Source organism: Felis catus, chromosome A2 (assembly GCF_018350175.1).
Source record: "Felis catus isolate Fca126 chromosome A2, F.catus_Fca126_mat1.0, whole genome shotgun sequence".
Taxonomy (NCBI): domain Eukaryota; kingdom Metazoa; phylum Chordata; class Mammalia; order Carnivora; family Felidae; genus Felis; species Felis catus.
Genome location: NC_058369.1, coordinates 57,540,305 through 57,566,104, shown reverse-complemented (window position 1 = coordinate 57,566,104; position 25,800 = coordinate 57,540,305). Strand labels below are relative to the sequence as shown.

General features: G+C 51.1%; 1 protein-coding gene and 2 long non-coding RNA genes across 4 annotated transcripts in view; 2 read left to right on the top strand and 1 right to left on the bottom strand.

Annotated features, from left to right (window-relative positions):
* The window catches only part of LOC111558930, a 47,712-nt gene that overhangs the window by 13,183 nt on the left and 8,729 nt on the right, over positions 1-25,800 (top strand). Inside the window, exon 3 of one of the 2 annotated variants that reach the window (XR_006593994.1) lies at positions 12,072-14,026. The exons of the other annotated variant lie outside the window; for it this stretch is intronic. This is a non-coding gene — a long non-coding RNA (uncharacterized LOC111558930). Of the gene's footprint in view, positions 1-12,071; positions 14,027-25,800 lie in introns of those variants that run through there. 2 annotated transcript variants of the gene reach the window in all.
* On the bottom strand, positions 941-6,503 carry LOC123383789. Its single transcript, XR_006593998.1, has 2 exons — positions 1,533-6,503; positions 941-1,163 (listed from the first exon to the last, which is right to left on the bottom strand). It is a non-coding gene; the product is annotated as an uncharacterized LOC123383789 (long non-coding RNA).
* Positions 9,626-25,800, top strand: part of LOC123383782 (MAP/microtubule affinity-regulating kinase 3-like) — a 154,167-nt gene continuing 137,992 nt past the window's right edge. The window contains exon 1 of the mRNA XM_045052020.1: positions 9,626-12,132. Within this exon, the coding sequence (XP_044907955.1) occupies positions 9,947-10,900 (954 nt within the window). The 5' untranslated portion in view covers positions 9,626-9,946 and the 3' untranslated portion in view covers positions 10,901-12,132. The remainder of the gene's footprint in view (positions 12,133-25,800) is intronic.

Genomic DNA, 25,800 nt, shown 5'->3' with positions numbered 1-25,800 from the left:
GTCTGACTCGGTAGGGTCGGGGGGCGGGGCCCGAGACTCTGAATTTTGCCCCCTTCCCGCGTGATTCCAGCAGGCAGCCTGGACACCCAGCCTCTGTCCAAGCAGGCCAGCGTCCAGTATTCGGCTGTGCCCAGCTCACCAGTGTGAGCTCAGAAACACCGAACCAAGCAGTTCCCGTAGATCCCCCCACCCCCCAACCCCCCACCGTTGGCAGAAGAATCCTAAAACCCTGACTGGCATTTTCCAAAGGTCCCAGCAAGCTTCTCGGGACCCTGAGCAGCCAGCCAGTGAAACCTGAGGACTGCTTGTTTGGGGAGTGTGGGGGCTGCTTCTGGAGAAGGTGGGCTTGGTTACAAGTGTTGTCTTCATTGGAACGAGGACGTGGAAGGGAAAGCAATGAGTCCAAATTAATCCGTTTTCCTGTGAACGTCTCCCACCACCCCGTGCCAAGGCGAGGCAGCCTTTGTAATTAACTGACTGGGCCTTTTCTCCCCCCAAACCCAAAATGGGAGCGTGCGATTTATTTTGTGTGCGAGGTGGTATGAAAATTGCCAAAGTTGGCAGATGAGGCTGGGATGTTGGTGGAGCTGGGTCAACAGGGCTGAGCTGTCTGTCACCTCCAGGTCGGAATGGGGAGCTGGCTCCAAAGCAGGGACAGGGGCCGGGGCCACGGAGGTGCTGTGCGTGCCGAGGGCTGAGCAGGTGGCCTTGGGAGGAGAGCAGAAACTTCTTAGCACTGTGGATGGGAGTAGAGGCACTACAGTTCTGAAATCAAACCCTTCTCCTCGTCCTACCCTGTGTCACCACGGACCAGACACTGAACTCTCCAAGCGTCAGAGTCCACGTGGGTTCAGCGGTCTTTACTGAGTGCCTGCCGTATGTCGTGGACCCAAGTTCATCTGCCTGATGCGCATAAAGACCATCACTGAGACACGGGGTATAAAGCAAAGCAAGAGTTTATTCCAGAGGCAGGAGGGCGAGCCTCACATCCACCTCCCTAGAGGAGGAGAGTCAGGGGTACTTAGTGGCGAAGGAAAAAGGTCAGGGTACAGAGTTGCGGCTGCTAGCCCTTTGGTTACCCTTTTCAGTCCCCAGGGTCTTTTGATCCGTCCTCATTCTTGTGGGTATTGGGACCACGACCCGGCCGCGGCCGTTACTTCCTGCTGAGGTGGGGTGGAGACTGGGGTTAGACAAGGGGAAACTTTGGGGTGGAAAGGAATGGCCTGCATTACCGGGATTTTTGTACTTTGGTCAATAGTTCCTGTACCATGTTGTGTCTAGGGCTTTAGGGGTACTAGAGAACAACAGGCAGCATGTTGTCCTCGTGGCTTGATTCCCTTGGACCAGTTCCCCCACGTCGGAGGTTCAGGTCCGGCAGAGGCTCACTGGTCTGAGCCGGGTCCCTTTCGACCTCCTCCCTGCTGACAGGTGTAGGGAACCTGTGGATTCTTGTCATTCAAGTGTGAATCCACGGCTCAATTCCCTGTAGTCTCCGGGGAGTGGGGGGTCAACGGCACCTCGCAGGGTCTGACCTGTCCAGTGAGGCTGGAGCTGGTCCTCTGGGCTCCCGCTCTTCAGGTCTTTAGTGACATCTTTAGTGACACCTTTGGATGTCACCAAGGGATTCAGGCAGCGTGAAGACACATCTGTGAGGTACATCAGCCTGCCGGAAGCAAACTCAGGCCCTGGATGTACCTGATAGTATCCAAATCGCTGGTGGGAGCCCCGCCAGCACCTCCTAGGTCACGAAAAGAACATAGAAAGTCTTGCATATAACATTCCACAGGGGCTTAAACCAAGCCCTCTTCTAGGGACCACTCTTTCCCAAAGCAGGGCAGATGGCACGGGTTGTTCCCAAGTGAAGTGGGTTTCTTGGCAGAGCTTTGCCAAAGTTCATTTTTTTCCCTTTTTCCACTCTCTCGGTGTCTCCAGGAAGCGTGTGATTTCCACTGAATGCCCAAGGCCTTGGACGCTGTGGTTGTCACTCCATTGTCACTCTGAATTATTAGCGGCAGTCCAAACCTAGAAATGATCTCGCTTCAAAGCATTTTGACCACTCCCGAGGCCTTCTCTGAACAGCAGGGAGGAACCTCAACCCCGTTGATAAAGGTGTCTGCAGATACAAGCAAACCCCGAGAATTTCCCATTGTTCTTTGCATTCTGGGAAAGGCTGCGTGCCGGTCTTCCCCAGGTTTGGGGCGTCTCAGTTGTATACCCTTGAGAACTTGTGGGCACCCAGTCTTAGGATTGTTTTTAGCACAAGCGTTGCCTTTTGTAGCATTTCGCTGAAATCGGAGCCCGCAGTATACTTCTGGATCCACTGGAGAGGGGCATCTTTCCCATAACGGGTGCTTCGAGGAATGTGGCTAATTATTTCTTTCATCAGATGCTCTAGGGTAAGGATTCCTTCTATTTCCAGCCGGTGTCAAGGCCAGCACGGTGTCCAAACCCCCACTCCTTACTTAACTCCTCTTTGGTCCTCCAAGGGACGTTGGGGTTGATATGTAGTTAAGTCTATCTTTGGCACGAGAGCTCTTCCAGAGGGTCTTGGAGTCTTTGACGGGCTGCCAGCATGGTTCCCTTGGGCAGTCGGTCCACTTTGTGGCGTCTTCCGCAGCGGACGGTAGCTGATGGGTCACCACTGCACCCAGCTCTTCCTTGTCTTTGACCCGTGACACGGTCCCCATCCGTGAACACGTCCACGTCTGGATGCTCCGATGGCAGCTTGTCCAGTCGGGATGGCTGCGATCAGCTTGTTCAGCTCTCCGTGTGTCTCTGGTGATCTTTCTGAGTGGCCCTTAGGTCACCGGGCCACTTTTCTCTCACGTGTACCTCGGCTGGCCTGGCTTCGGTTTGCGGGGCTTCAGGGAAAAGCAGTGTTCGTTCTCAGGGCTTCCAGTCCACACGGTGGGAGAAAACTGGAAACCTTAGTTTGGAGAGTCAGGGTCAGATATTCAAGGAAACCAGAAGAAGTCAGGACCCAGCCCAGGTGTATAGACAACCAACGAAGCCTCCCAGACGGCTCATCAGAACCATGATCTTACATTTTCACAGGTGTGTTACTGGAACAATCTCTCTCTCTGAAACCACCCTCATCTCCACCAAAGAGAGCCAGATTAGGACACGTTTGTTTGTGAAATTGTCCAGTTGAAGCTGGGCCTGTTTACACAAGCGCCATCACAACGGTGATTGGTCATATAGGTGTTGGGTTTTTCAATCTGCTTCGCTGGAACTTTTCGTAAGGAATGTCAGATTGAACTTTTAACAGCCTTGTCAGGCTAAAGAAGCCAAGCCAAATACTGGCCATCAGCCTTTGCCTGCCATACCTATAGGTGTGGGTGGCTCCCTCTCTTCTCGAGATCCCCCAAATACCCTGAGGTTCCTGCACCTGCCAGGAAGTGACGACCTTCCTTATTCACCTGGTAGGGCTGCTGGAAACTTTGTAAGCAAGGTACGAGGCCAGTTTTCCAAGGGGCTTCATTGGCTCGGCAAAGTCAACCGTAATTAGCTCCTTAAAGCTCTCTGATTGTAGCTGAGTCTAGGCATATCTCCCTCAACTATGACATTCCAGTCAAAGCCTTGGCAACATGACCAATGTTTCCAGTGGCGTCCTGTTGCAAGGAGAACGGATTCGTATCGAACTTCTGCAAATAAATACACTGCCGTGAAAATACGAGAATACTCCCTGAGAGTTTTGAATTCTGGTGATACCACGTAGGGAGAAAGGGATAAATGTTTCCTATCTGTGTATGAAGAAATTATTTACCCAACGTCTGCCAAATGTCATAGGCAGACTTAAATTTAGAAGAGCAAACATTAGAGGACCAGCAATGTTTACACAAGGGTCTGTTTGAAAGCAGTTTCCCCATTAGTTCTGGGACTTCTTACTAAGCTTAGCTTTATGATCCTGAAGGGATCAGAGAGCTGTATTTGTCAATGCAGTGCAGCTGGCAAGGAGATTCTGTGACACACGCTACTTCAGTAGTTAGTATTACAAGCGATGACGCTATACCAGGACATATCAAACCCTTAGGAATCTTATAAAATCTCTAGGACACTTAGAGCAATCACCCATACAACAAAGCCTAAGAAGGTTCCTCATCGCTTATTTGATGATGCCTCCCATGTCATTTGACACACCAGGGAATAAGCCTAATTCGTCAAAAAGACTTCCATTCACAAGCTGGGTTTTTGGAAGTTGGTGAAATACCAGAAGGTTTCAAAACACGTGCCTAAATAGGATTACAGATCACTACAAAACAGGATACTTATTTAGCCGGGATGGCAAGAAGAGATTCTCAAGGTAAATGCAGACAGCAAGGTAAATGGAGCTGTGAGCAAACCTTAGCTCTCTTAACACTGAGCAGATTCAACTTTCTTAAGGAAGCAAAGACCTAACAGAGACAAGACATAGAAACTTTGTTTTTCTAGGCAGCTTAAAGATAAAGAAAAACCTCTGTTGATAATTTAGACCCATCATCTAAGAAGCCTCTGTCACATGAACAGCGAGAAAACCCAAATTCCAGTCTTATACCGCTGTACTTTGATATTAAAACTCATTCGTTGCAACAAGATGAATTTTTAAAAAGATATGCAGTCCCTTCTTTCTTCCTCCGTGTCACCTCCCACGTTGATACATACTTATTTGGACAAGGACATCCAGGGCACTGCATGGGTCTGAGTTCTTGTGGCGGGTGTTGGGATGCGCTGACCAGAATGTCCGGCAGGAACCCAGGTCTCCCAGCCATAGCAATGCTGCCTACAGCCTTCGACGCTCAGACATCATCAGGGATCGCCGTGACTGTAGGCAGCGGCCTTGCCAAGGGCATTGCCCGCTGCCCAGGTGGTCACATCCAAAGACGCTTACGAAGAGCCAGCCCCTTCCACCTAAGTTTGGATGCTTCCGAAGGGCAGTCCAACTTTCGGGACGGCTCAGAGAGTCGGCTAAGGCTTCCGTTGAAGTGTCACTGCTCAACTTCTGCCTGACATCGTTCTCTGCCTCCCCCTTCTCTTCCCCGGGGGTCGATCGCTGCCCTCATAAACTTGTTTCTTACATGCGAAACTCCAGAATCTCGGCCCCGACCATGCATAGCATTTCTTTCGAAAGATTCCCTTCTCGCAAACCTTCTGCAATTTTCCCTTTCGCATTCCTTCAGATTTTGTCCTACGTTTTCCCCTCTTTGTTTTTTTTTTAAATTTTGTTTGAGAGAGAGAGAGAGCACAAGCGGGGGAGGGGGGGAGAGAGAGACACAGAGAGACACACACAGAGAGAATCTCAAGCAGGCTCCACTTGGAGCCTGACACGGGGCTCAATCCCACAACTCTGGGATTATGACTTGCGCAGAGGTCAGGAGCGGGATGCTCAACAGACTGAGCCACCCAGGTACCCCAAGTTTTCCCTCTTTGAATAACCAGTCTCACTTTCACTAAATACAGAATTTTTTCCCTTATTTGGTCAAGTAGCCTTAATTACATTTGTTAAAATTATTTACATCTGTCTGTCTGTCCTTCGCTTGCCCGTAAAGCTTCAGAAGCCATTGGACAGGGCTCTAACGTCTTTCTCTTTTCCATCACATTTTGTGACAGTCACAACGCCAACAGCTGGTTTGACTTACAGTAAACACAAGCAGAGTGAAACTATCACATTTAATGTTGGCAATTCTAAAGACTTATGTCCATTTTAACTAAACAAACATCGTTACATTAGCTTTCGAACCAAATATCTTCCAAGATCACTTGAACTTGAAAGACACCTGGGGTTAGTTTCTATCTTTCTGAGTTTTAGAACGCCCAGTTCTTTTTTTTCTTTTAATTTTTTTAATGTTTATTTACTTTTGAGAGAGAGAGAGAGACAGACAGAGACAGAGCGTGAATGGGGGAGGATTAGAGAGAGAGGGAGACACAGAATCTCAAGCAGGCTCCAGTCTCTGAGCCCTCAGCACAGAGCCCTACGTGGGGCTCGAACCCACAGACCACAAGATCATGACCTGGGCTGAAGTCAGACGCTTAACCGAGCGAGCCACCCAGGCGCCCCTAGAACACCCAGTTCTTACAAGCACTTGCCTTCAAACCAGCTAAGTAGAGCACTTTTACAAATTAATTTTCACAACCACCACCCGGAGGTAGAGAAACTATCTCACATTTACAACATACATAGACACACGTACCATTCCACAAACAGGGTGCAAGCAAAACCTTAAAGGCCCAGTTTCCTAATATCTCCCTTTTACCAAACACAGCTAAGTGCGAGATGGTCTTACCATTTATGGATCCCTTCATCGGTCGTCTTTCTCAGGAGTCTGATGAATGTTGTGGTGGAGCAGAGTTGCCAAAACAAACGATGGCCTCGTTTGGGAGACTCCAGCCCATAGGGCTGGATGTGCAGATAGATTGTCCTTTCCCAGTGTCCAACGAGGACATGGCTTGTTGTATTCAAAGATGCCCAAAGCAGTCAAAGCAGCTGACAGACCAATTGAAGCCCAGGTTACCTCCGTGAATTTTCCCCTCCCCACCCCACCCCCTGCCCCGCTTCAGCTGTGTCCAGTCTGCGGTGTGGCCCATCCGTTGTGGACGGAGGCTCTCAGAAGAGGTCCATAGATGTTCAGCCTGATTCTGGAGACACTGCTGGTCCTCTCTTTCCACAGACAAGAGAAAGGTCTCTTTTGTCACTGAGAAAATAACTCATCTGGCTGGATATTTTAGAAAACTCCTCTGGTGACTGTCTGGAAGGTGGCCCAGAGATATTTAGGGTGCATCAAATCAATGCCGGCCTGATAGAATTAGTTGGGAAGTGTTCTTTCTCCTGAATTTTTTGGAAGAGTTTGAGAAGATTGGTGTCAATTCTTCCAATGTTTGGTAGAATTCACCAGTGAGGCTGTCAGATCCGGGGCTTTTTTTGGTCAAGTGATCTTCGATTACAGCCTCAGGCTCCTCCCTAGTTATGTACGAATCTCTTCCGATTTTCTCTTTCTTTGTGATTTAGTCTTGGTAGGTTTTCTAGGTCTAGAAATTGGTCCATTGTATCTGGATTCTCCAATTAGCTGGAATACACTTGTTGATAGCACTCTAACCCTTTCTACGTCTGTAAGGAGTCAGTGGCAATGCAGTCATTGAGTCTTCTCTGCCTCCACCGGCAATCCGGCTAGCAGTTTGGTGTTTTCAAAGGACCAGCTCTTGGGTCCATTGATTATCTCTTTCGTTTTTCTAGCCTCTGTTTCATTTATCTCCGCTCTAATCTTTATTATGTCCTTCCCTTTGCTACCTTTGGCTTTTTCTAGTTTCTTAAGTTGCACGTCTATGGTGTTGATTTAAGATCTGTCTTGATGTTTACTGTGAGCGTTTACAGCTATAAATTTCCCCCTCGCCACTGCTTTGTTGTTTTCCAGGAGTTTTGACGCGTCGTGTTTCATTTCCCTTCACCTCTACGTATGTTCGCATTCCACTGTGATTTCTTCTTCGACACATTGGTTCTTTGAGAGTGTGTTTTCAGTTTTCACAGCTTTTTAAATTTTCCACTCTTCCTTCTGTTACCCATTTCTGACTTCATCTTCTTGTGGTTGGAAAAGATACTTTGTATGATATCTATCTTGTAAAATCTACTGAGACTTAACTCGTGACCTAATGCAAAGACTGTCTCAGAGAAGGTCCCGCGTGCCGTTATTGTTGGGTGGGGTCCCGTGCCCGTCTGTTAGATCTGGCTGGGCTATGGTGTTCTTCAAATCCTCTGTGTCCTTACTTACCTTCTGTCTGGTTGTCCTGTCCGTTATTGACAGTGGGATATGGAAGGCTCCAACGATTATTATAGAACTATTTTTCCCTTCAGTTCTGTCGATAATGGCCTCTCATTATGTGTGTAAATGTTTATCATCTTTTCTTCTTGCTGTACTGAACCTCTTAATTCATATAAAATGTCCTTCTTTGTCTCTTGTAACATTTTCTGATTTAACGTCTGTTCTGTCTGGTATTATTACAGCCACTCCACCCTTTCTTTTGGCTACTATTTGCATGGATTATCTTTTTCCTTCCTTTCACGTTCACCTTTTTTGTGTCTTTGGATCTGAGTCCCTTGTAGGTAACAGAGAGTTGGATCCTATGTTTTTATCCATTTCACTAATCTGTTTAATCTGCTTACATTTAAAGTCATTACTGATAAGGAAGGAATTCCTTCTGTGGTTTGCTCTTTGTTTTCTATATGCCTTAATTGCTTTCTGTCTCAAACTTTCTGCATGACTATCTTCTTTTGCATTTATTGATTTTTTTTTTGTAGTGAAACATTTTAATTCCCTTCTCATTTCCTTTTGTGTATGTTCTGTGGCGTGTGTGTGTGTGTGTGTGTGTGTGTGGTTGTGTGTGGTTACCATGGGATTGCTTTTAACATCCTAAAGTTACAACATTGTAGTGTCAATTTATACCAGCTTAACCTCAATAACACATGAAAACTCAGCTACTTTAAAGCCCTGACCCCACCTTCTGTCAGTTGTTAATGTCACAAAATCACATCTTTATGCATCTTGTGTCCAAAAGCATAGATGAATAATTAGGTTTTTAAATATATCAGTCTCTTAACATAGAGAACAAAAAGTAGAGCTACAGACCAAAGTCATAACAGTACTAGCGTTCATAATTGTCTGTCTGTTTACCTTTACCGGAGATTATCTCTTCAGAAGGCTTCGAGTTACTTGTTCAGTGCCCTTTCATTTCAACCTGAAGGACCCCCTTCACTGCAGGGCCGGTCTAGTCATCAGGGCAAGGCTTTCAGCTTTGGTTGATCTGGGAATGTCTTCATTTCTTCCTCATTTTTGAAGGACAGTTTTCCCAAATGTAGGATTCTTGGTTGACAGCTTTTTTCCTTCAGTGCTTTAAACACATCAACCCATGCCTTCTAGCCTCCAAGGTTTCTGATGAGAAATCTCCTCACAACCTTATCAGTGAAAATATGATGAAAAGCAATCTTCCTCTGAGCTTTATAGATGTTAATAATGAGCCTTATCGTGTTGTACACAACACAACATTTCCTTATATGTTGTAGCACCATTTTGAGACCAGGAACTGGGTATTTTAAGTGTAGACATTACGAGGTCTATACAAGCCAAAATTACAGTTTTCTAAACTTGAAGTGAAAAGGCCACTGAACCATCTTATAGATTTTGATTTCTAACAAAGTAAATATCAATCTTGAAAAGCCCACACAAACAAACAAAAAGCCCATTGGGGGTCTTTTTTTTTTTGTTGAGTAAAGGGGTTTTGGGAATAAAAAGTGAGGAAACCACTGGGGTCTCAGACATCCCCAGCCATGATTGCATAATTGGCCCATTTCTTGCTGTGCCCTCACATGTGCCTTCACATTGTGAAGTCATGGCAAGACCTGTCTATATAAGACCCTGGCTCGGCTGGGTGTTTGGTCTTTACAGCCCAGGAAGCTTTGGTGACCTGTCGGCCTTTGACCCTAGCTAGTTGGATTTTGACTTCTCTTTTTTTCATTTTGTTTATTTTTTTATTTTCATTTTTCTTTTTTCTCTACTCCTTTTCTCTCCCAATTTTTTTTGCCTGTTTCTGTTTTTACTTTTTCCTTTTTTTCTCCTTTTTTAGTTTTTCTTTTTCTCAATTTTTCTTCATTTCCTCCCTTCATTTTCTTTGTGTGTGTGTGTGTGTGTGAGTGTGTGTGTGCGCGTGTGTGTGCGCGTGTGTGTTTTTCATTTGTTTTTTTGTGTTAGCGTTTTAGTACAGTTAGTATAGTTCATATTGTTAGTATAGTTCATAAGCATAGTATTGTTAGTATTGGCAAATTTTGTAGGTTGGTATTGTTGGTTAGCATAGTCCGTGTAATTAGAATTATTTAGCGTTAGTATAGTTAGTAGGTCACCATCCTTCAGGGGCGTAAGGCCATTACCGCTGGTGAGGAGGACGTCTGATCCCCGAGACCACCAGTGAGGGCAGCGTCCCCACGATGAAGCTGACCCAGTACATCCTAACCGGGAAGCAGTCTGATGTGAAGTTCATCAGGAAAACCCAGGAGGACCCCGCTGGCCTCCAGGGACTTTGTCGTGAAGCCCAGAATATGAAGACCTCAAGTCACCCAAATATTGTCAAGTCACTCGAGGTGATCAACAGGAAGAAATCGTTAGTCCTCCTTTCAAAATATGTAAGCAGAGACAAGCTGTGTGACGATTTTACGCACCATGGCCAAGTGACGGAGGAGGTTCCAGACAAATTCTGCCAGCTGTTATCGGTTGTGGAGTACTGCCACCAACAAGGTATGATCGGCGGGGATCAGAAGCTGGAGACACTGCTTTTTGACAAGAAGCTGAAGGTAAAACACACGGGGGTTGGACTGAGCATCCGGTTTGCTGGCTACAAACTCCACACTTTCTGGGACAGCCCCCCTTATTCTGCCCCGCGACTCTTCCTGCAGCAAAGGGAGCACACCCCTTCCGCAAACACTTGGAGCCTGGGGGTGGTTTGGTACTGCTTGGCCACCGGGTTTGAGCCGTTTGAGGGGGAAGTCTTCTGGGAAGCGGAACGAAATATGGAAAACAGGGAACACAGTGCTTGGATTTTCATGTCCCTGGGGAGTGAAAACCTGTGGTACACGTTGACAACCATCCAGCCCAAGATCAGCACACCAACCACAGTCCGCTCCTGGAGCTCCATCGCAACCTGTTCCAGCACAGGCCTGTCCTCAGAGCAGAGTAGTCTGACCTCCGAAGGGACCAGCATAGGGACCACGATCAGCGGGCCCAGATGCAACTCACCAGCCACAAACTCCGACACCAGCAGTGAATACAGGCAGCCAGGGAGGATGTCCCTAGAGCCAAAAAATCGGGTTCTCAAAACTCTTGGTAAATTCAAAAATTTATTCAAAAAACACAATAAAATAGAACCCCAAAAAAAATGCAAATAAATGAGAGCCATAAGAGAGCCACGTGTCCGTGCCTTTATTTTATTTTGTTTTTTAACTTTAAAGGGACTTAAATGTTTGTTTTGAAACAGAAGGGACAGTGCGAGTGGGGGAGGGACAGAGAGAGAATCCCAAGTCTACTCTGTGCTATCAGCTCGGAGCCCGACGCGGGGCTCCAGCTCACAAAACAGATGGTGGGGACCAAGAGTGGGACGCTTGAGCCACTGAGGCCCACCCAGGAGCCCCGTCCCTGCGTTTTAAGTGCAGGGAACGATGCTGAGCTCCAGGAAGCCCGGGGACATGGCACAGGAGATTGGCCAGGGCGACGGGTGGGACCAGATCAGCTTCACAGGCTGGAGGAGTGTCGGCGGGATAGTGACCTGCTGGATTTGGAGTTGTAGGAAGCACAAGGTGGAGGTGGTGAAGTGTTGGAGTGATGGGGGTTTCGTGGGTCTGGAGCCGATGGCCAAGGAAGAATTCGTGAAGAAGTCTTTGGTGCAAAAAGGTGATTTTATTAAAGCACGGGGACAGGTCCCACGGGCAGGGAGTGCAGCACTGGCATCATGACGGTTTAGGGAGACAGCCAGAATTCCTTGGAGACTTACTCTAGGACTCAAGGTTCCAGGACCTTGAGGGGCTAGCTGTGGCCAGGAAAATGCCATTTCTTGCTGTTTAATGAAACCTCAGCCATGAGACCCTTTAGATGGATCTGGGCAGGCCAAAAGCGTGGAGGATGATTGCCAGCATATATGTTGCGGGGGTTGAGATGAAGTAGATTTGTCATTATTTGTCATAGTGGTGTGTGGGCAGCGGGGGACCCAGGGGTGGGTCACAATGGCGTGTGGGCAGCGGGAGCCCGGGGGGTGGGTCACAATGGCGTGTGGGCAGTGGGAGCCCCGGGTCCCCTTCCAGGGACTGCCCACCTGGTGGGGAAGGAATGAGCTGGGTGGAAACTCTCTGGATATCACCCTCTCTTTCCTGTGCACCCACTGGGGACCAGACCTCAGCCGGTGGATGTCCCAGCTCTCCCTACAGATTTCACTGATCCTAGGAAAGACGTCAAACTCATAAGCACGGTGTGGAACTGGATTACCACTCCCCCACATTCGGTGCCCTGTATCGAAGTGCCCTGCTCGGTTGGAGGATTATACAGCACGACCCATGTTGTCCTCAGGCATGGCAGAGGGGCTGCTGAACAGTGAAAACAGATGTGAGCACACACGTGAAGAACCAGGGTGAGTAATTTACCACTTTTCTTTTCCTTTTTCCACGACAATGGCAATATTCCAGATAGAGACAGACTGCTCTGTCAACCTGAGTCCAGAGGGGAGAGGAGACGAAGGAGAGCCACATGTGCATGTAGTCTGAGACATAAAGAAACTTTATTGTAGGCCACAGAGATTTAGAGGATTGTGTGTTACGCAGCGTAACCCATCCTAACCTAACCGATACGCATAATCCATGAACTCTTGCCCATCGCCCCATTGCTTTGCTGAGGCACCACTGGCCTTTCGGTCCTTACACAGGTTGCTCCCTCCTTCCTTACAGCATTTGTCTTTGACTCTCTCTCTCCTGGGAAAGTTCTTCACTCCCACTGTTGGGCAGTTGACAGTTACTCACCAATGAGGTCTTGGCTTCGCTGTGAAGTACTCAGGAAAGGATGGCCTGGTCTCTGTTCAGAATGCCTAGAATTTACCTTCTTTGTCATTAGAGCTCTTTCACTACGCTCTAAGTTGGAGGAAAACAGAGCCCAGGGATTTAGATCATGCTTCTTTGAGGCCCTACTCCACCCCCCACCCATGTGCCCGGGCCCATGCTGAGGGGCTGGAGGTAAGGGGGTACATCAGCCCTGCGCCCTGCTCCCACAACCTGCCCCGTGACGGGGGAGATAGGTGTGCAAGCGGCAGCATTTGAACCCATTATGATCGTTCTAGCAGGAAATTAGTGTAAAGAGGCCAGCGAGAAGGCCAGGAAGAGGGGGAGTCAGAGACGGCTTTGAGGAGGATTTGGAGGTGTCCAGGTGGGGGGAGCTTCCTGGGAGAGTGGGCGATGGGGGGATCTGACGGAGGGATTGTAGGGCAAGAAGTGGTGCCCAGAGTTTCCAGGACTTGAAAGAGGATGAACCCAGGAGAAGTTGGAACCAGAAGTAAATATCTGGCGTCTGTGTGTATTCCTGGGAACACAAGTGAGTGTTCCTGTTGGAGTGCCTTTGCTAGCTCATGGTGTTGGCTTCTTGGTGTGGAGGGATGGTGATAACGATGACAGTGGGTTCCAAGCCCTTTCACACCGTGGATATCAGTGGCAGGCTCTGATCCGAGGGTGTGGTGGGCGTGTGTGGGCAGCTGTGTTCCCGGACACAGCAGCGGGAGAGACATCTTTGTCTCCACTCTGCTCAATGGACATGTGTGGATGCCGTAAATTCCTGACTTTGTCTTCTTCTAAGAAAACCCGCCACGGTTCTTTCTAGTGAATCAAGGCTTCCTGTGTACACAGCCCAGTAGTCATTTAAAACGTGTGTCAGGTGAACAAAATGAAAGAGAGACGAATCGCCGAAGCATCACGTCCCTGGGTATGATGTCTCTCCGCGTGATCTTGTTGTTAAAAGAATCCGCAGGGACCAGGATGAAAGCAGATGCTCCATGATTAGGGGCTGTGGTCACTCAGCAGGCCCCTGCTCTGGGGAAGTGAGGTGTTTCCTGGGGTTTGAGGGCCCTGATGGGACATGACAGAAAAGCTTCTCAGCCTCCCAGAAGGTTGGAGGGTGGGCAGTGATGCTGGAAAAGTCACCCCCCTCTGTGGCCCTGGAGTTTCTCGCTGTTGGAATAGGGAGGGAGGTACCATTCCCCGACTGCCAACCTCACTGGCTGTGCGGCTGAGGCAGTAGGTGGACATTTCTCAGAGAAGCCCATTGATTCCAAGGAATTGTGGCTGTTTGATGGTATTATCTTCATGCGGGTGTGAGGTGGACCCTGCTGGGCTCCCCATACTGGAGGGGACAGACACCCACAGAAACTGGACCAGACCCAGCACACAAGCTCTCCTCAGGAAAGCTGACCTCTGTGTGGTGGTTGCCTAGAGGAAGGGATGTCCGCGCTCACTGGGGGGGTGGGGGGTGGGAGGTAGATGGAATAGCACAACCAAGGAGGAGTCTTGTGAGCTGGGACCATAAGGGGAGGAAGAGGGGACAGGCGGGGGCGGGGGGGGCAGGTAGGGAGGGGAGCAGAGGAGCAAAGGCCTGCAGGCCCAGGCAGGCCTAGGCGGTGGTGAAAGGAATGCCATCGTCCTGACTCGGAGAGCTGGTTGAGTCTGGCACAACGGGGCCGCTTCCACGGCTCTCTGGGCTAGAGGGTGAAGCTGAGCTCCTCCTGGCCCTCCGCCTGTCTTGCCGTTTTCAGGTCCAGCAGAGCTCACCCGCAGAGCGTAGACATGAGCCTGCCCACCCGACGGATGGGAGCACGGGCTCTGGTCAGATGATGGGGGGGCTAGGGGCCCTCCCGCGGCGGACCGGAGGCCACAGGCGTGGGCAGTGTAGACGCTGAGGCTGCACGCTGCCAGGGTCCGGCTAGGGTCAGTTCCAAAGCCAGTCGGCTCCTCCCTAGGGCCCCTGCCTCTCAGACTAGCTAGTGCCTGCTGGTGAGGCTTCAGAACCTTCCAGGCCACAGCTGGAGGGATCTGGGTCTCTCCAGATCAGCACGTAGGTATCACTTAGTGTGCCCTCTCAGACTGGCATCCCCGGCAGCCTGCAGGGCCCAGCTGCGGAGCCCAACGCTGTGTGTCTGTGCTCCATGTGAAACAGTGCTGCAATCCATGAGTAGTGTCCGCAGCGGGTGAGGAAGGGGAGGCTTGGGTTATGCACGCCAACCATTTGGCACTCCTGGTACACCCCCTCATTTTGCATACGGAGAAACTGAGGCCCAGAGGGAAGAATGCCCTCGTCCAATTGCCTGTCCTTTCACTTCCCGCTCTGGCCTCTCGACGGAACTCTTGGAACCCCCCGTGACACCACGTGAAAACAGTCAACTATGTGTGTGACAAGGAAATCATACTGGATGTGTCTGGACCCACACCATGTTTCTCTTCTTGTTTTTCCCCTTTGCCTCTGTTCTGTTTTAATACTTCGTGTGTTTCGTGCATTATGAAGGATGGTGGGACAATGAACATCCGTGGGCCCGCAGCTCAACTCCAGAACTAGAACATTCCCAGTCACTTCCATCTTCTCCGGGCTGCAGGTCACCCCTCTCTGCAATTTGGTGTTTGTTTGTTTGCCATTCTCTTGCTCACAGGCCGACTGAATAAGCCTAAACATTAGATTGCTTCTTCGTTCTCAAGCTCTAAAAACTTGCTCTCTGTACGTAGATCTCAAAAATTTGCATTTTTGTACTCAACATTTCCCTCTCTCTGAGCTTGAGCTGTGCTGCTGTGTAGCTGGAGTTTGCTGTCACCAGTGTGAAAAGAAATTGTGTGACTGTGCTACAATTTCTTTTTGCATTGCTCTGTCAGGGAGTATCTGGGTCATTTCCTCTCTCCCCCTCCTCTTGCTAACAGTGCTGCGACGAACTCTTCTTGGGTGTGCCTTGTGTGACTCCTGGGAGTGGATTTGCAGGGTGCTAAGGCATGGGACTGGTCAACCTAACAAGAAAAGGCCAAAGCGGTTTTCAGTGTGGCCAGACCAGGTTTCACACTCATCAACCGCGGGTGCCAGCTGATCTCCATCCTCTCAGACCCTCGGTGCTGTCAGATGTCACATGTCTTCCTCGCTGTGAGCCTGATGGATGTGAAATCTCTCACGGGGACCTTACCTTGCACTTCCCTGCATCCTCGTGACATCGGGCAGCTTTTCCCGTGTTCATCTGTGCACTCCGTTTCCTCCTCTACGACATGCCTGCTGTGGTCTTTTTGCTCATTGCCTCTCTTCTTCCTGTGGATTTGTAGGACTTCTTTATGTATTCTGGATACTGATCCTTTCCTAGTTGTACATATGCCAGAGGCCTTCTGCTTTTAGTGACTTGTCTTTTCACCCGTCATTTGGTGAAAGGAAATTTACATTTTACTGCAGTCAAACCTATCGTTTTTTTTTAATGCTTACTGAGCTTTTAACACCTTGGTAAAGAAATTGTTCCCAACGCCAAGTTTGCAAAGATATTCCCCCACAATATCCCCCTCTTCAACTTCTCTCTTTCAAATATAGATTTTTAATGTGTCTGGAATGGTTTCTGATGTCCCAGCACCGTTTACTAACTGGGCCGCCTTTCTCCAGTCACATGTCAAGAAGCCTTTTTAAAACTCCTAAGTACTGAGCTCTTCAGATCTCTGATCATTTGTAGCACACCTGCAGTCATTCATGCCTGCTGTCCGCGTGTTCTCCCCTCTCCCTCTTTCTACCATTGCGATCCCTGGTACGTGCAGGTGCCCCAGGAGGCCCTGTGTAGCCATGTATGGATTTTTTTCTATGTTTCTTTCTTTATCATTTTTTGAGAAGGAGAGAGAGAGAGAGTGGGGAAGGGGCAGAGACAGAGAAAATCCTAAGCAGGCTCCATGCTGTCGGTGCAGAGCCCGATGTGGGGCTCGGTCCCCTGACTGTGAGATCGTGACCTGGGCTGACAGCAAGAGTCAGACGCTTAATCGACGGAGTCACCCAGGCGCCCCATCCATGGATGTTTTTGTGAGGATGAGGAAACAGGAGCACAGAGGAGGGTTGAGTTTGTACCACGAGACTGCATGGTCCCTTTGGACCCCGACCAGGCCCTAGCTCTCCCTCCTGGTGACTGGTCCAAGACCCGGGGATGGGTCTGCCATGGGGCCCCTCACGGAGTGCAGAAGAGCTTTGTCCCTGAACCCTGGATCCATGCTGGGTCTGGGCCTGCCCTGGGCCTCCTTGGCCCTGGAGGGTGCTCTCCCCAGCTTCCGAGGCTGAGCCAGCCAGCCGGTGTTGCTCCTGTTTGCGGCCGGGGAGTCCCAGCTCCAGTTAGAGACTTCTCTCTTTTGTAGGCTCTAGAAACTCTGAGAAGGGCCCTAAATGCTGGGCCCTCGATTAAGGGGTTTCAGAAGGCAGGAGCCCCAGGGACGCCTTGCTTTGCAAAGGCCTTTGTGTTCCAGGAACTGCTCTCTGTGGCCACCTCAAGACGAGGTGTTTTTGACAAACATGTGTCACCTGCATGACACTTGTAAGCAGTTATGCCATGGCCATAAATCTGGGCTTGTGCTGCCGAGTGCGATACCGGCTCCTACATGTGGCTGAAGCACTGCCAACGGTGTCTCTGCTGGTTTGTCTGGCAGTGGGGGGTGCCAGGCTGCTTCAGGACACATCGGCTCCCAGCCAGTGGCTTTATGCTATGAAGTCCCAATGCCGACGTCTTTCTCAGCATCCCACCCTCCCTTCCTAACCTTCGCTGGCTCCCACTGGATGTCTCACAATGTGGACACTTTTGCACCCAGTCATGCTAATTGCTCTGAAAAGAAATAAAGCGGGAGGAGTGTGCAGGGAGTGATGCAGGCCATTTGTAAGAAAGATCTGTGATCTCCGGTTTGTTTAACAAACCTACTGGGTCAGAGCCTGAAAGAAATGGGGGGGAGCCGTGCGGGTATCCGGGAAGAGCATGCTAGTCAGGAGAGCTGCACATGCAAAGGCCCGGAGGTCAGGTTGGGTCTTATGGGTTGCAGGCAGGTGTGTCTGGAGTGCAGTGAGAGGCGCAAAGCTGGGAGCAGGGTGGGAGTAGGGAGCATCGTGTGGGATGGTGAGGCATTTGGCTTTCACCTGGAGTGTCACGGAAAGCGGCTGGAAGGCCCTGGGTAGGTCCAGGAAACCGCAGAGGAGGCCAGATGGCTTAGGCGCAGCCGCTCCCGGGCCAACTAGACCTTGGTCGTAACTGTGCTGACTGTAGATCCTAGCTGTAGAGCGGAACCCAGGTGACAGCAAACATGAGGGCCAGGTGACGGTCCCGAGGCCACCAGTCCATCTGTCTGCAGCCAGGCCTCTGCCTATAGATCCTGCAGCCTGTGCATCCTGCCCAGAATGCTGGGATGCCGGGATCAGTTAGGTTCTGCTGCGGAATAACCACCCCGAAATGTAGCGGCTTGCACCAACTGTTGACTTAGCTGGGCAGCTAGCTGCTCGGGCAGGTCTTCCGGGCTCACTCAAGCATGTGTGGTCAATGGCAGGGGTCGGCTGATTGCCGGCTGGCTGTTGGCCGGGGCGACTAGGGGCGGTGGTGAGTAGGCTACACGTGTCCCATTCTTCCAGGAGGCCGTCTGGGCTTCTGCACCTGGTGGTGTCAGGGTCCCGAGAGGGTGGGCACGCAAGGCCACGAGGGTCTTTGTGGCCTACGCCTGAAAATGGCACGGCATAATTTCCACCACATTCTATCGGCCAGAGCAAGTCACGGAGCCAGCGCAGATTCAAAGCGGGGGGATCTAGCCCCCACCCCTGATGGGAAGAGCTGCCCCATCATAGTGCAAAGGGTACGGAGACAGGGGGGTGGAGGAACAGAGCTGTTTAGGGGTCAACCGCAGTGTCCCGTGTTCTGGAGAGAGGAGCAAGGCAGGAGCCAGGGCCCCAGAACAGTCAGCCATGGCTGTGTCTCTGTCGCCCTGAAGAAACCAGACCCCCAACAATCCAGGACTAGGCAGAAGAAGCTCGGACCATTTGTTCCTTTGTCACCAAATGCCACCTAGCCAGTAGCCATAGACTCAACAGTCCCCATGGAGGTGTCTTTCTCTGGGATGCTTACACCCAAGGACTGCGGAGATCATATGGAACATCGCACACCTTTGGCACCACCTCTTCCAGGAAGCCCTCCAGGCTTCTTCTGGGCTCTCCCAGGCTCACCGCCCTGCCCCCGTCACAGAAGACAGTGTACTTGTGTCCCTCATTGGCGCACGTGTGTGTCAGCCTCCTGAGTCAGAAAGGCCAAGGCCTGAGGACGGGGCTGTGTCTCACTCACCCCGAATCCCTACTCCTAGCTGGGAGTGTGCACTGAGGATGAGGCTGGCAAGGTATGGGTATACTGGGGACCTGGGTTCAGGGCTGACTCACAGTTGATGTCTGCAAGGGAAGGGGAGGGTCACTGTACCTGGTAGCAGGCCCCAGATGAGCTCGGCCTGGAGCCGGGACGGGGGGTGCTGGGAACGCATGCTGGATGCAGGCGGCAGCCAGAGCTCAGCGGAGCAAGGGCAGAGACCACAGTCCTCTTGCAGACAGAAATGGGTCTCAAGCTCTGGGCGCAGGCACCAAGGCAGGAAGGCAGCCCACAGGAGAGCGTGCAGAGAAGCCACTCCGGGTGTTCAAGGCCAGCACTGGGCAGATGGAAAGGCAGGCAGGACCTGCCAACCCCGAGGGAAAAAGAAACATCAGCCACGTTTGGCTATAGTCAGCTTTCGTTTACTGGAGTTTCCCTTGCCTGAGATCCACTGTACCCAAAATCAATATTATTAACATTAAAAAAGAGAAGCCAACTAGGAGGTAGCAACCCCGAATGCACTGTGGTTTCGGTGCCATCCCAGCGCAGGAGAAAAACCTTCATCACCTTCTCATGCATACCAGAGACAAGGGAGGGAAGAATGGCAGCGGCGGGGCGGGGGGTGGGGGGAGCGGTCTTCACGAGGCCTCCAAGAGTGCCTCCCTGGGGCTCATAGTGAGTTAAGCCAGCCTGGCCTGCGAGTGTGCCAGCTCGTCCTGCCCACCTGGCGTCAGCACCATTGCCCCGGGCTGGGCCGGGCCGTCTCCCGTGGGGAGAGAGCTTGAAGCTTTTGCAGTTTGTAGTGGTCTGTTGTATTTAGAAACCCGAGCATCCCAGGGTCATAAATTACCTTGAACTAGTTTGCTAACCCTTGTGACTCGGTACAGCGCCTTCTCAGAAGCGGCCAGTTATGTCACGGACTGAGTGAGCCGTGGCCCAGTCCCCGCAGCGAGGCAGCGTGTGCCAGGCCTGGCGTGGATGGTAGCCACCCAGGACCACGGGGACGATGCAGGGAGGTGCCGCAGGTCTGTGCACGGCATTTCTGTGGAAATGCACTCCAGAAGGGAGAAGGGTCTGTGAGTCCATGAAGTGGGATTCTCACTCCCGGCACGTGGTCGTGAGAGCTGTACCACATGGAAGAGGCAGAGGGCACCGTGTAGTTCAGCATTCCTGTTACGTCCCTGCTGGAGGATCAGCTCCTGCTGGCACCTTCCCAGGGATGGGGGCTCATCGCTGCCTGAGACATTGCACACTGACAGGAAGTTAGCTTCCCGCAAATTCCAGCTCCATCATCTGGGTACATGTTCTGAATCGGTGCTTGCAACAGCCTGGACAGAGTGGGAGGCCGTTGCAAGGCTGCTGGCCAGCTAGGACGGCTCTCCCAGCCTTTCCTCCATTGCCACAGCCCTCTGGCCACAACAGGTGCTAAAGGGCCCATCTGGTTAGACATTCCGAGTGTTACCCCTGCACTGCAAGTTCATTGGCCACGGCAATGTTGACATCAAGAGAAACACGTGTCATTTTCTCATCTCTAGAAAGAGCTCCAACCCCCTCCCCGTTTTTGTAATCAGAAAGCAGAGGGGTGACCCACACTTTCTGGGGTCATGGGGAGGAGATTCAGGTGTGAAGGGAGCATCTGCTTGTAATGTGGGATCCAGTTCCAGGATCCCCTGGCGTTCCTTGAAATTTGCTGGAGAAACACAACCCATTTGATGTGCAAAACCAGGCTTCCAACAGAATGGGACAGCTGAAACAGCCCAAAAATGGACAAACCACATGAAACAGGTTTTGAAGACACTGAATGAACATCAGGCAACAATGGACAGTGATCCCTGAGAGGAGGGAAGTGATCTCAGTGGTGCTCTGAGCATCTTCCTTGGGAAGAGGTCATGACCCAACTTGGCAGGTGGTGTGTGTGTGTGTGTGTGTGTGTGTGTGTGTGTGTAGTAAGGGAGGGGAGGACAGAGCCTGGAGTCCTCCCTGAGTTAAAGAGGTGGAGCTGAGTGTCTGGAAAGACCAAAGCAGCTAGAGCTCACCACAAGTATCAAAGAGGACTGCACGGCATGAAGCGAGTACTCAGGACATCTGCAGAGTTTCTCCCTTGGGTATTCAGTGGAGTGCTGGCTAGGACATGTGCGAGAGAGACTGGGAAATTAACTATCCAAAAGAAGTCGGAGGTAGCAAGTGTCTGCTCTTACCAGCCAGACTAGAAAACCTCATGATGCCTGGGACATTGGCTAAAGTATTCTGAACAGACTTGCCCCAGTAGTAGGAAAGGATTAGCCCTAAGCCAAGCACTGCTGAATTTGACAACCTTAAAAACAAGACACTAAAGGATCAAGTTATTTCCACATAACTTACCATGTCCCAGAACAAAGCTCAAGGTGGTTTAGAGGAATACAAAAATATCCAGCAGGGCGAAATTCACAAAGTCTGACGTCCAGTGAAAAGTTTTATGGCATGGAAACAGGCAAGAAAATATGACCCATAGGAGAAGAAAAATTCATCAAACTGGCCCAAAATAAACACTGATGCTAGAATTAGCAGAAAAGGCCATTAAAATAGTTATTATAACTGCATGCCATATGTTCAACAGGTTGTGTATAAACATGCAAGATTTTTTTTTAACTTGTAAAGATTAAACTCTAATGCAGTCACAAAAAATATTCAAATAGTTTTAAAAAAGGGCTAGGAAAAGAAGAAAAATAGAACAAGGAACCAATGAGATAGAAAGAAAACAAACAGATATGTCTAATCATTTCAGTATTCATATTAAATGTAAGTGGCCTAAATACACTAATTAAAAGGCAGTGATTGTCAGATATGGTGGGGGTTTTTTTCTTAATGTTTCTTTTTGAGAGAGAGAGAGAGAAAGCAAGCAGGGGAGGGGTAGAAAGAGGGAGACACAGAATCCAAAGCAGGCTCCAGGCTCTGAGCTGTCAGCACAGAGCCCAACACAGGGCTGGAACCCACAAACTGTGAGATCATGACTTGAGCTGAAGTCCGGCGCTTAATTGACCAAGCCACCCAGGCACCCCAGATTAGATGTTTTTAAAAAGCAAGAACTATGTACTACCTACAAGAAATACCTTAAATATAAAGATGAAAATATGTTAAAAGTAAAAGGATGGAAAACAGATGTAATAAACCAGGGGCCACCAGAAGGAAGCAGGGCTCATGACTGAGCCAGAGAAGCCTAGGGGAGCCAGGAGCTCCCATGGGAGGTGCACCTGAGAGCTCCTCTGCTCATGAGTCAGGGGTGGGGTCACTGCCCATGACATTTGCCAGTTATGCCACCAATGGCAGTCCTACCGGTGCCCTTTCTTGAGTTCTGTGTGTGAGCCCTGTCTACCTCTTCACAGTCTGGGCATCTCCGGTTTGCACAATTGCAATCCACTGTGGCTGTGAGGGGAGGGAGGATGGGAGGTGCCACTAATAGCCCCACTTTACAGAGGAGCCACTGCTCACCACCTGTCAGAGTCCTGTGGGTCTTTATTGAGATCCATAGACTATTCTGGCAGAGCAGGGCCTCAGGAATCATTGAATATGAGCCCCCCTTATAGGCAGAGAAACTGAGGTTCAGGAGTTGAGCACAACTTCCAATGGTTAACACTCTGGAGTCCTAGACTCCCCCGCTTTAGGGGCGCAGTTTGGTGAGCTCATCAAGACCCCTGAGAAGCTGCCCTCCCCCAGCAGTCACAGCTTACTAAAGCAACCAGGATGACCTGATCTATAAATGGGGTCCTGACGTTCCGCTATCACCACCCTCCCCCTGCCCCCACAGGCTGCTCACCCTCACAGCCTTGCAAAGGGGCCATGCACCCTAATGTGAGCCTCCTCAGGGCACAAAAGGGTTGCCAGACTGAGGATTGGAGGGAACCCACACTAAGCAGCTGGATTGGCCTGAGTGGGCAGCATCTCTTGGGCTGCTCTCGTCCAAAAGCTGCCACACCCCGATACAGACAGAAGTGAGCATGCCTGTGTTCCAGCAAAACTTGACTTACAAAAGCAGGCAGCAAGCCACATTTGGCTCAAGACCCGTAGTTGGTCAGCCTTTGTTCTACATATAGCAAGTCCCATGATAACCCAGATTGATCAGCCTGACTCCAGGCCAAGCGGCAGACCTGCTACGGGCCCAGGGCAGAGTAGGGTACTGGGGGGCGCAGAACTGGGCCTGGGTTCCATGTTCCGTCACGCACTATACTCCTAGCAACTTGCTTGACGTCTCTGGGCCTCACTGTCCACACCTGAAGGCTGGATCCGGAGTGCAAACTCAGAGCTGCTGGGGTCACATTACCACATAACGGAGAAAGGCTGGCTGGTGGGGAGACTTGGGCCCATCTAAGGACTCAGCTGGCTTCTCCATTGCCGCCAATCATCGCCGATAGGGACACTGGCCCCCAACATTTCAGAAGTCACAGGCCACATTTAGATGTGAACCCTCGTGGTTGTATGCTGGCCACTGACTCAGGCCAGCCTGACTTGCGTGGGGCCGACCACACCCACAAGCCGTGTCCCTTTGCGACCCCTCAGCTCAGGGCTTGTCTGCTTTTACTAGGGGACAGAGAAGACTGACTTTCCCAACAGACGCTGTTTTCGGGTTTGAAACGAGTTGCGGGGGTGGGGGGTGGGGGCAAACGTTAGAAATAGACTCCCTTGCCTCACCCGTGCGCCTGTGTTCGTTTCCACCTGGTAATAACCTTCCGAGGCCTTCCATGTTGAGCTCACATATCTCAGACTTAGCCTGTGCAAAACCTTCTTGGCTGGGTTTTTCTTAATCATTTGCTCAGTGGGTGTATTATTTGACATGTAATTGTCTTCCTGGGAGATTAACTTTCAGGGCCCTGAATGGTCTTTATTAAAATAAAGAGAGCGGTAAATTCGAGCCCTGTCCCATGGGGCATGCAGGAGACCCAGCACACCTCATACTGGGCGCGCGCATGAAGACGTTCCTCTCCGTGGGAAAGGGTCACCAGCCTGCACGTTCTCCAAGCCCTCCTCCTTCATTAGACTGACGCTGAAGGAGTGAAGGAGCTCCTGGTGGATCCGAGGAGTTGGGATGCTGCTGCCCCCTGGAGGGCCCAGAGCCTGGTGTCGTGGTGAGGAGGATGTGGATTCGCCTCCTAACCTATCCAGCAATGAGGCCATGTGACCTCGGCAAGGTCCACCACTCTCTGAGCTCCAGGGTCCTGGGCAGCAAAGTGAAGCCGCTGGTGGGGACCTAGTGGAAATACTCTTCCTGGGAGTCTGTGCTGAGCTCCAGCTTTGAGAGCACTGGTTATCCTGCAGGGCACAGTTAGCAGTCTGCGACCCACATGCTGCCTTACCCCTGTGTGTCTCCTGAGTGTGCAGCTCTGTTCAGCTCCTGGTTCCCCTCCCCAGCCCCTCTATGCATTCATTCATTGTTTCCTTCCTTCCTTCCTTCCTTCTCACACTCAGTCCATTCTCCACTGGACAGCCAGAGGGATCCCGATAAAAGCTAGGTCAGTGCCAGCCCCTCAGCCCCCTACCATGGGCTCCCTCCTCACGCACAGTGAGAAACAGCGTCCTCCCCATAACCCTCATGGTCCTGATCATCTGCCCCATCATCCTTCTGCCCTCATCTCTTCCTGCGGTCACTGGCTGGGTTCCAGGCACACTCCTGCCCCAGGGCCTTTGCACTGGCAATGCCTTCTGCCTGGCTCACTCTTCCCCCCGGACACCTGCGTGGCTCCCTCACCATCAAGTCTTTACATGGTTTCATCTCCTGGGGGCCTTCCCTGACCAGCCTGTTTGTACTTGCAACATTAACCCCTTCCCCTGAGAGGGTATTTCTATCCACAGTGCACGTCACCGTGTGCCAGATTTGGTTTACTGTCATCCCCCTCGCTGGAAAGCGGACATCCTGCAGGCAGGCCTGACCCAGGGCAGGTGCTAGGAGCTCTTGCCTGCCTCTGGCAGACCTGGATTATTTCCACCCAGCCTTGAGGGATGTGGTCTTTAGTTTGGATGGAGGGCCCATTTCAGTCTCCTGCTGCCTTAGCAGTGCCCTGAGCCCGGGGTAAGTTCTGGAGGGCTGCACAACGCCCAGCTCACCCGGCAGCCCCTGGTCTCTTCCCTCCATTGTCAGAGCCAGGAATTCCGCAGCCTGGCCCAGTGCCCAGCCCCTGCGACGCTCCGCTGATTCCGCGGAGGGGAGCACCTACTTCCTGTGGGCCAGGGACTCTTAGCCCCGTTCTTTCCCTTTTGCTCTTTGTAGATGGCACCGCCCCAAAGCAGGCCCCAAGCCTATCATCCTCCAGAGACAAAAACAGCCGGTTTGTGCCTCCCTGGCCACCCCTGCTTGTCCACTCAGGACTGGCCTTGGCCCTGTTGTGCCCTGGCTGCCCAGGACCTTGACAGGTGGCATCTCAGAGCACGTCAGCTTACGGGTGCACAGCTCTGCGTAGGGCCTTGGTCCCTGGGGCAGCGAGCACCTTATCCCTACAGGGGCCAGGAGGGTCCGTGCAGAGTAGGGTGGTTCATTCAAGTCGTGTCATGCGTCCATATGTCTGTCTATCCTTTCAGTAAATAGTCACCAAGCAGCTGTTCTCTGCCTGGCCCTGCCGTGTATGCTGGGAACAGGATGAAGCCCTGTCCCGATGGGGCCGGCCTCCCCTCTCCAAGCCTTAGGGCCCTCCTGTGTCAAATGAGAGTAGTAACATTGGCTTCCCGGGAGGCTGTGAGGAGTACATGAGACAGATATAGAACAGAATCAACAAATGTTTTCTGTCAAGGGCCAGACAGGAAATATTTTAGGCTCTGTGGGCCATACAGTCTGTCGTCACCACTCAATTCTGCAGATGCCCCAGCCACTGACGACATGTCAACGGTGGGTGTGTGGCTGCACTCCAGTGAGACCTTAGGAAAACAGCCGGTGGGCCAGATGTGGCCTGGGGGCCGTGGCCTGCTGGCCTCTGGTGCAGAGTG